We start from the raw sequence: 9,629 nt of genomic DNA on the forward strand, positions 1-9,629 counted from the left end.
GCTGCTCTGCAGTAGTGACTGTTTTGCCTGTTTTGGCCCTAAAAGAGTAGGAGAAGCCATCTTTTCTGCAGCAGTTGCAGGGTGACAGTGGTTCTATTAGCAGTTGCTGCAGGCTGGTTGGTGCAGTGTAAAACTACACTCTATTTCATTGTGAAATTAGCCTGTTCATGTGGCCTGGGAGATACCAGTGCAAGCACCTGAAACAGAGGATATTTGAACTCCTTAGAGTATATTGTATAGCTTTTTATCACAGCCCAGTCATAGCTGACATTTAAAATGTGCAGCAAGAAAGAGGGAGGGAGATTAGGAGATGTCTCAGTGGAGGTATTGCAGCCCATCTGGGCTTTTCAGAGCGAGAAACTGTACCCAACTGGGTATCACTGGATGGTATCAAAACGCTTGCTTTGTTGTCTGCTTAAATAATAACCAGGTACACTGTGTGTGGGAAGGGATTGTCGGGGGAGAAAAGCTACTTAGCATCAAGGCAAGGAAACAGCAAGGCACTGCTGTTTCTAAGGCTGTTTGAGGAGCCAGGCCTGCTGCTTTCCTTCCAGTGCTTAGCAACTTTTTTTCATTTTAGGAACTTTCCGCTGTACTTTCTGTGAGACTGAAGTGGAAGAGGATGAGTCGGCAATGCCCAAAAAGGATGCAAGGACACTCGTTGCAAGATTTAATGAGCAGATTGAGCCCATCTATGCGCTGCTTCGTGAGACAGAAGATGTTAACTTAGCCCGTGAAGTCCTGGAGCCAGAACCCACAGAGATTCCTGCCCTCAAGCAGAGGTGGGAACATGCCTGGTCTTCTCTTACTGTGCTGCTTCCTTGTAGTGTGTTCATCTGCCCTGTGAGGCTTTCCCAAACCTTATGTAGCCTCTGGCTGCATTGAGGACTTGTTTGTTCAGCGCCAACTATGCGAGAAACTGAGAGATTGCCCAAGGAATGTGTGGTTTTTGAGGAGACAAAGGGCTGTAACCATTTCTTACTGAACAAGGCATGTGACAGTTCTCTGGTCAGCCTCCTCTGTGTAGCTTTCTGTGGGGTGGGATACTTGCTGTGCTGCTGCTGGTATGTACAACCAGGCCCTTGCCCCAGTCTTTAAGAAATGCAAAATGCAGCTGCTTGACAAAGCTCTGAAGGTGCCATCTATGCTGCCTTTTTTCTCTCAAACACTTATCATTCATCTATTCCTTTTGCTTCTACCCAGCTTTTGAAACTAAGCTATCTGCAGGCTACACCTTGCATTTCAAATCCACATATTACAACAGTCTAGTTTGAAGACATTACTTGTAATAAGGGTATTTTTTCCTTCTGATTTTCTCCAACTTGTTACATACCTCTTCGTTTCAGGAGGAGACCATGTTGGAGTCAAAAACTCCTTAAAATGTTCTTACCCATGGGAAATGACACTTTCTTTCAGAACATTCCTAGCTGTACGAAAACAGATGATGTTTAAATAATGCAGAAAGATGTGGGGAGCTGTCAGTTTTGTCAGCTGTGGTGAAATGTGATGCACTTCTCTGTATTTAAAAAAAATTAATTAAACACAAGGGGGAAAAATGTACCATGAGGGGAAGCATTCCCACAATACCTTGGGGTTCTTGCCTTTACTTAATGGGAGAGCAAGCAGGATACTCTTTTTTTTCTCTCAGGCTAACCTTGAGAGAGAGTGTTCCTCATATATTCATGCTAGACAGTTTCTAATTAATATAATAAAAATGCTTTGTCTGTTCATGATCTTTTTCTAGCCAAGAAGGTAGCTATTTTCCCTCAGCATTCTGATAGAAAAACAGAAGCTGCATAAAGAGGGAAAGATTTTTCCAAGGTCACTCAACATGTCTTTGGCAATATGAGGAATCTTTGAAGCCTTTATACCCAAGCTGAATAACTGGACTTCGCTTTAAAATCCCTTTTCTGTAGTTTGAGTAGTAGAACTGGGATAACCTTACCAAAAAGAGAGTAATTTCTCGGTCTTCCCCTTTCGTGTACAGGAAATTATCACAGCAGAAGCCTTGGTGCAGTCCCATGATTAAATAGCAACGCCCACTAACTTGACTCTTAAATACTTAAAAAACATTGTAAATGATTAATTACTCTGTGCAAGGAATGACAAAATAAATAGGCAGCTTTCTTAAATGCTTACTCGAACACAACTTGCTTCAGCACATACAATGAGTTAATTATTTATTAACTGTTATTAATTCAAAGCAGCTAATTCCATGGAAGCACTGCTGTGAGATTTTTTTTTTTTGAAAGTGCCAAACCCTGGGTTATTTATTCACTCCATTTTTCTGGAGTCTTGAGTGTCTGAAATCATTGATAAAACTGACATTTGGTGATTCTGAAACAAAGGGAAAAGGTCACAAGATGCCTGCATCGCCCTAACACAGCAACTTCATGTGTTTTCAGGAGAGCTACAGCTCTAAGCAACCACACTGACATTGCATAACTGTCATTCACCTGCCTTGGGGAACTGGGTAGATCTTCATTTATATTTTTCTGAGAGGCTGTTAATTTTCTTAATCTCGGCAGAGCATGAATTAGCCCCACAGGTTTCAACATAAACCTGCTTTACTTAAGTCCTTCTCTGTGGTTTTCAATAAATTATGGATTTTAATAACCCCTTCATTTTCTTGTGTCAAAATAGCATGATTTCAATTAAGGAAAAATCTTCAAAGAATTAATTTTCTGTGGTCATGCTGTCAAGAACCATGGGTTGTCTGTTTTGAAGTTCAAGCTCTTAAAAGCAGCACAGTGAAAAAGTGTTTTATTTCAATCACAGCAAAAAAGAGTTATCCTCATTATGCAAGACCTTTCTTAAATCTGGGCAGGATTGAGATTGAAAATTTCAAGTTGTTTCCCCATTGCACAGTGTGGTTTCTGTGGGCCAGACCTCAGCTGTGTCAAGGACTATATGTGTTGTCTTTAAAGGCAGTTGACCACTCATTGAGGGATTTCTGTCAGGGTAAATAAAACAACTGAGGGGTGACAGAGCACATGTAGCCACATCTGGGCCACTGAGCTGCCACAGTTCCTGGCTGCAGGATGGCCATGCAAAGTCTAGACCGGGATGGGGAAAAAGCAGATCATGAGAGAAAGAGAGATTTAAGAGTTGCACTCCCTTCATCTGCTCTGTGCTGCCTGTAAGGTAGCTCACACACCTGTCCTTCTGCTGGTGCTTGATCCATGGTGCCAAATCCTTTACTTTGGAACAGGGTTGCTGAAACAGTAAGGTCTTTTCCTGCAGGAAGGAGTATTCCCCTGCTCATGTAGTCTTGAGGTGTTGCTCACACCTACCAATAGTGTTGCTGAAGATACAACAAGGAAGTAAATTGAGGCACATTTGCAAAGCTCACTGGGGTCCAAAGGTAGACAGAAAGTGTCTAGATGCTTCCACCTAAGTGTGGGACGTTACAGTAAATGGCTTGAAGTAATTAGCACTGTAGGTGTCTCTTAGAACTGTTACTTCATTTTTAAAATGTTCCTGACGTCATGGAAAAAGTGTTTTGCTGCTTAAATGATACCGTGTAGGAAAAAAAGTCAATTTCAAGCACACTTGCAGGGGCTTCTGTGCAAAAGTATTATTAGGTAGTTCCTGGAACTACTGAGTATTTAGCTGTCACACTGTAGTCATGGGGAGGGAGAACTTGGGGGAGAGATGCATTGTGCATCTTGTGAGGAAAGTGGATTACATAAAATCGTCAGGGAAACGCTAGTTAGAGATTTCTATTGTGTGGGAAGCAGAGTGGTGCTTTTCACAGAACACACGCCTGTCTTGGAGAGCTGAAAGGTACCAACACTTGAAATAACACGCTGGGAAGAAGGTCTCTGTGTGGTTCCTTGGGTTATATAAGCAATACATGTGCAAGAACCTTCTGCCCCAAAATCCAAGGCTGCCGTGAGGCTCTCCTAGCAGAGCTGGCTGCAGGAGAGAACTAAGTGTGTGTAAAAGTGCTAACATGGATGCTGTGAAGTATTTTGCTAACAGACCCAAACTGTGGCTGAACACACCAGTATTTTTTGTCTGGGGAAGAGTTCACCTACCTGTGTATTTTCCCCCTGCTGTTTATCCCTAAAAATCCAGCAGAATTAGCACATCGAGCCATGGTTAAGTCCTTGCTGAACTAAAATAATTCCATATTCGTCAGGTCTTCTCCAACTCCAACTTTATTTTAAGCTTCTTGGTTGGAGGAAAGGTCACTGGGTAGACAGCAGTAGCTGAACAATGCTCACTGATGGCAACTGTCAACTCAGGTGGCATCATTGAGCATCCCTGATGGATTTGCTCTGGACAAGAGGAGGAGTCGAGGCAGGGCTGTTACTCCTGAAAAGCTGTAGGTACCACTGGCAATCAGGTGACTGAAATTATATGGCTAAGGGTGGGTGCAGTCTGCAGTGGATCTGTTTCTCTGAAAAAATGAAATATCATTCTGAAATAAAGGAACAGTCACATCTGGCTTTCCCCAACCAGAGAGCAGTGAGTTTCCATTCAGCTGCTTTCCCTGATCTATGTGTGTGTCGCAGCACAGGCCAGAGAGTATTTTAGGCTTGTTGCCATCATCACTGCAGAAAATACTCCACCTGATGTCCTCTTCCAGTCTGATCCAGGCAGGAATGTTTTTCTCCATCAGTCTCCTGAGCTAGAAGGGGCTCTGGAAGGAAATTTGCTGGCTGCAGCTCCTCTCAGAAAGCAAGGGAGGGCTAGGCTTTGACTGCCATACCCTTTGCATCAGTCATCACCTTTCTCCAACTTTTCCACGGTGAAAACAGTTATTCTGTTTTGCCTCATCCTGCACACCATCAGCACACACTTGGCCCAGCTCTAGTCCTCTGGTTTGAAGATGCTCTCTCCTTTCTCCTCTGCCTTGACTCCTCAGTCTGCCCAAGGCTTTGTCTGTGGATAGTACAGATCAGCTGTGTAACACAGGATAGGCGACTTAGCATGTGTTGTCGTTTACAATTCAAGCAAAGGTTTGAATTATGTTTCTCTTGGTGAGTTAACTCCTTCACGAGTCCTGTGATTAATAATGGTTCACAGATCTGAGCATGCTGAGTCTCAGGGCCTACAATCTGCCTTGTTTACCCTTTTGTGATTTTTTAATGCAGTATATGGTTGCTGTGTGAAGGCCAAGATCTGCCTTGTTTACCCTTTTGTGCTTTTTTAATACAGTATATGGTTGCTGTGTGAAGGCCAAAAAGAGGCTTTACCAACACCAGATTGCTGTTCAACCATGTTTTGCTGCTGCGGTTTTTGTTTCAGAGAATTCCAAGATTTTATGTTTGTTCTTACATGAGTACATCTGCATCTTTAGTGCTGCCTCCTCTTTTCCATGTCTGTGTTTGATGTTGCTGTGGTCTTATGTAGGGTTTCCCATTAGAGATCCACAAGTTTCCCAGACCAGCAAGCTGGTGCAGAAATTCCTGGCAGCATGTGTTAGAAATGAGGATACAAGTTCCCAGTGCAGATCCCGGGAGATAACTAATCATAGTTCAAGTGTTTCTGGCTAAGGAGGGGCTTCTTCTGACTGCTCTGTTTTTGTCTCTTTGACTTCCATGCAGCAAGGAGCGTGCAGCTGGGGCTGGTTCAGGAGCAGCAGCTGGCCTTGCAGGTGGACACCATCGGGAAGCATGGAGTACAAAAGGACCATCTTATGAGGACTTGTATACCCAGAATGTTGTCATCAGCATGGAGGACCAGGAGGATCTTAACCGGTCTGCAAGTGAAGGCAAGCCAGCCAGAGAGAGACCCATCTGGCTGCGTGAGAGCACGGTGCAGGGAGCTTATGACCCTGATGAAATCAAAGATGGTAAGAAAATTCACAAAGCACAAGTACTACTCTGCTTACACCATGCTTTCAGAGTCCTGTCAAAAGCATGTTACCCTGTGTGTACAGAGCAGCTGCTGCCAGCACTGCAGAGTTTGTCTTCTCCCTTCTGCTGTGCCTACCTATGTGTAGGCAACGTAAAAAATCCTGATTCATTGGGACTGGGATTGAAATCTAGGTCAGTAAAGCTGATCTGTCCACGAAATTTTGTGTGGGCTTCTGAAATGTTAATTAACTGTTATGTCTTCCACCTTGAGAGTTTATTGCTTCTAGATGAAGGTCTTTCAGTCTCATCTAGAAAGCTGCCTCCCTAATAGGTCACTGCTGAAACATAACATTTATTAATGTTCAGTGACTCTGAAACCTACCAAATCTACCAGCAGTGGTGGTATGCTCCCAGCCTTCTTGCCAATTGTTTCTCAAAACATGTTATGTATGAAGAATACTCAGAAATAAAGCTTCTGGAAGTACAGTAGGAAGGTCTGTCATGATGGCAGGTGAGTCTTTATTGCTTTCTCTTTGTTTCTCATTATCTTTGCTTTTAGTTTCATTCATCTTGGGGTCAGGTTGTCCATAAACCATGGTCAAGTTCTTGTAACCACTAACGTTCTGCTTTGGTGTGTGTGTTGTTTAAGCTTATACACTGAAAATAGGAGACCTTTTATGATTTTTACAAGAGTCAACAGATGCAATCTTTGAAGTCATTTGAGGATTATAGACTGAAACTCTTGATGCCCTAGGAAGAAAAGATGACAAAAGGGAAACACGTGTGAGCGTGAGGCCCTGGAACTAGTGCAGTGCTCAGGAGAGAAGTATGTAGGTACAGCAGAGGTGAAGAAAATAGATGTGATATAATGATCAGAAGATATCCAAAGATCTTGTTCACTTGTAATGCCTTTCAAGCATACAGATCCCAAATCATTTCTCAGATAGGTTAAACAAAATTACATGATTGGAACAACCTGCTTCTGCAGTCTGTAGCAGATGTTGTTACTCACCAGCATGGTGAGTTCTCACCCTGTTTTTCTGCTAGACATTCAGTTCACCTGTAGTTTTGAATTGGCTCCTTGAGATGATTTTTGCTGTACACAGCCTAAATGTTTCTCAGATGCCACTGAAGGACATGGAGGGGGGAATATAACTCATTATAGCATGATGGCATCACTGATTAACCTCCACAGCTACTGGAGATCAGAGAGGGGACTTGGGGAAATGGCCTGAAATTGCTGCTGCAACACATAAACAGGGAGGACAGAAACCTGGGAGCGTTGGCAGAAAAGATTCACTGCTTGTATCTGGCAGGAAGAGTTCTTGCAAGCAAGGGACATCCCCACTCCTGAGCCACAAAATCAGATTTTGTGGAGCTACCCCAGGCTGTTGTCATTTCTCAGCTCTCAGTGTGATGAGCAGTGGTATTATTTCACAGAGATGCTCTCCCATAGCCTTTTTTGCATAGTGCAAATGCAGAACTTAATTCCTTAGTTTACTTGTTTGGCAGAACTTCATCTCAAGTGGAAAAACATAACCAGTGCATTTCTGACCCCAGTGGGGGAAGGCTTGTGAGCCACCTGCCTAGATGTGGTGCTGAAACCATGAGGGTCCATGTCTTGGAAGAGCAGGCAAGTGGCATTAAAGTGTGAAAGCAGAATGCCATCATCTCAGCTCCAGCAATTGTTCTTAGGCAGCACCTTTTGGTGCAAGACAGAATGTTTGCCACAGAGAGCTACTTTTTAGGCCTTGTTTTTCCTTAAGGTTCTCCATATTTCATTTTCTGTTTTGTTGGGTTGGGTTTTTTCCATACTGCCTGTAGTTTTATTGGTGCTGGGTGGACTCTCATCAAATACAGGATTAGGAGAAGTTTTCTGTGGAATGCTCCTTTTTGAGCAGAATTTTACCTTTTGAATCCATGAACTGCAGACACTCTGCCTATGCAAGCCTTCTCAAACCCCCTCAGCTATTGTGCAGCCAAGCTTACTGAAAGAGGAGCACAGGCCATGCATGTCAGCTGGGAAACTGCAGTCCCCTTCAAAGTCCAGATAGGGAGCCAGAGAGAGACTGTCTGGGCTGTGTTTCAGCTTGGAGAGCAGGAGTTGTTTTAACTCAGTCTCCCATGCTGCTCTGCACAGCTTGGCTGCAGGCTGTAAGCTGCATCTGCTACACGAGATAGATGCCTCTCCATACCACCACCACGTTCCTGTAATGAGCTTTTCCCCTTCCTGCCTGATAAGTGCACCTCTAAGCTTACCAGACATAGCTGCTCTAAATGTTGTTCTATAACACATGGTTTCCATGTATTCCTTGTCTGCCTGGATCCATTTGCTTTTCTATCATAATCCTGATAGACAGGAAGCTTGGCAGGACAGGGCCTGGTTTTGGGTCTGTATTTTATGGTCTGGGCCAGCAGCACCTCATGGTCTTGGGTCATCACCACAAAGCCCCCAGGCTGCAGTCATACAACCTGGAAACAAAAGGACAAAAAGAAACAGTGAAAAAGCACTGAGAAACTTGCCATATCTCTGACAAGTGTCATCCTTAGCTGCATAATCTGAGTATCTGAAGCCCAGATTTAGCTCCAAAGGACTGTTGTGCTTTCTGCTCCACTGTCGTGCCTGAGTTGGACACCTCCCTGGGGAAGTCTTTTCCAGGTGCCTGCCCATCATGTGTTTGTTGTCTTCACTTGGAATGTGCTCCTGGCCAAGGCTTCCAGCTGGGAGCCATGGTGACCCCAGTCCTCCCAGCTGCTAGGAAATGTCAGTACTTGCTCTGCCATTATGAGAAAAAACATAACTATCTCTGTCTTTTAAGGGAAAGGAGAAGGTGGCTTAGCAAAAGGGTATGACTTGGCCAAGCATGCTCAGTGGCAGTAAGAAGGGTCAGTAAACCTTCAGGGCCGTCACACAGGTCTCTGTGAGGAAATGACCATTCATTCCCCTGTGTCTCTTTGCAGGGGGCAGGGACCTGGATGCGTTCCAGGAGCGTGAGGAGAGCCGGGCAACCCTGGATGATAACGAGGAGGTGATGCGTGCCCTGCTCATCCATGAGAAGAAGACACCTTCTGCTTCAACCGTCACCGTCGGAGGTGCCGCTCCTCTCTCCGGGGGCAACGCTAGTGACTCCGAGAGTGAGACGAGTGAGTCGGAGGAGGAGTCCCCTCCCCGCCCTGCTGCCACGGCCACCACCACATATGGGCTGGAGGAGGAGGAGGAGGATGAAGAGTTTGAGGTGGTGGCAGAAGACCCCACTGTCACGGTGGCTGGGCGTCCACACACTTACAGCCAAGTGAGCCAGCGCCCCGAGCTGGTGGCTCAGATGACCCCGGAGGAGAAAGAGGTTTACATAGCCATGGGGCAACGCATGTTTGAGGACATGTTTGATTAACTGATTCCTGCCATGGCAGTTTTTAAATAGTGACATGTTAAGCCAGAAACAGAAGACTGAAGCTCATCTTCTCTCCCCTGTGTGCAGGGACACTGCGGCTCAGGACTACTAGTCTCAGGCATCTTGCTCACCAGAGCAGGGGAGCAGGAAAGCTGCATGTGCCAAAACAGGTAGGGGAGGACAAGTCTCAGAAGTGAGGATGCTTGCAAGGTTAAAATCTGCTTCGGGGTGCCCTGCACAGGCACTGCTTTCACCTTCTCCAAGGCCCTAGCAGCTCTGTCCCCCTATTGCTTCGAGTTGATTTTTGTTGCAGATCCTAGTGCAGTCCATGTCCCTGCTCTCAGATGACATAAGGGCTCTGTAGTCTGATCAGAATGCTCTGCAGAGGAGAGCAGAAGTAACACACAGCTGCCTGTGCTCAGCGAGGGGA

At 45.0% G+C, this 9,629-nt stretch overlaps 1 protein-coding gene across 1 annotated transcript in view; it reads left to right on the top strand.

The window, feature by feature from the left end:
* The window catches only part of GTF2E1 (general transcription factor IIE, polypeptide 1, alpha 56kDa), a 41,735-nt gene extending 32,536 nt beyond the window's left edge, over positions 1 to 9,199 (top strand). The window contains exons 2-4 of the mRNA XM_009080049.1: positions 581 to 782; positions 5,556 to 5,803; positions 8,769 to 9,199. Of these exons, the coding sequence (XP_009078297.1) occupies positions 581 to 782; positions 5,556 to 5,803; positions 8,769 to 9,199 (881 nt within the window). The remainder of the gene's footprint in view (positions 1 to 580; positions 783 to 5,555; positions 5,804 to 8,768) is intronic.
* Positions 9,200 to 9,629: the final 430 nt, after the last annotated feature.

The sequence above is a fragment of the Acanthisitta chloris genome, unplaced genomic scaffold (assembly GCF_000695815.1).
Source record: "Acanthisitta chloris isolate BGI_N310 unplaced genomic scaffold, ASM69581v1 scaffold3308, whole genome shotgun sequence".
Lineage (NCBI taxonomy): Eukaryota > Metazoa > Chordata > Aves > Passeriformes > Acanthisittidae > Acanthisitta > Acanthisitta chloris.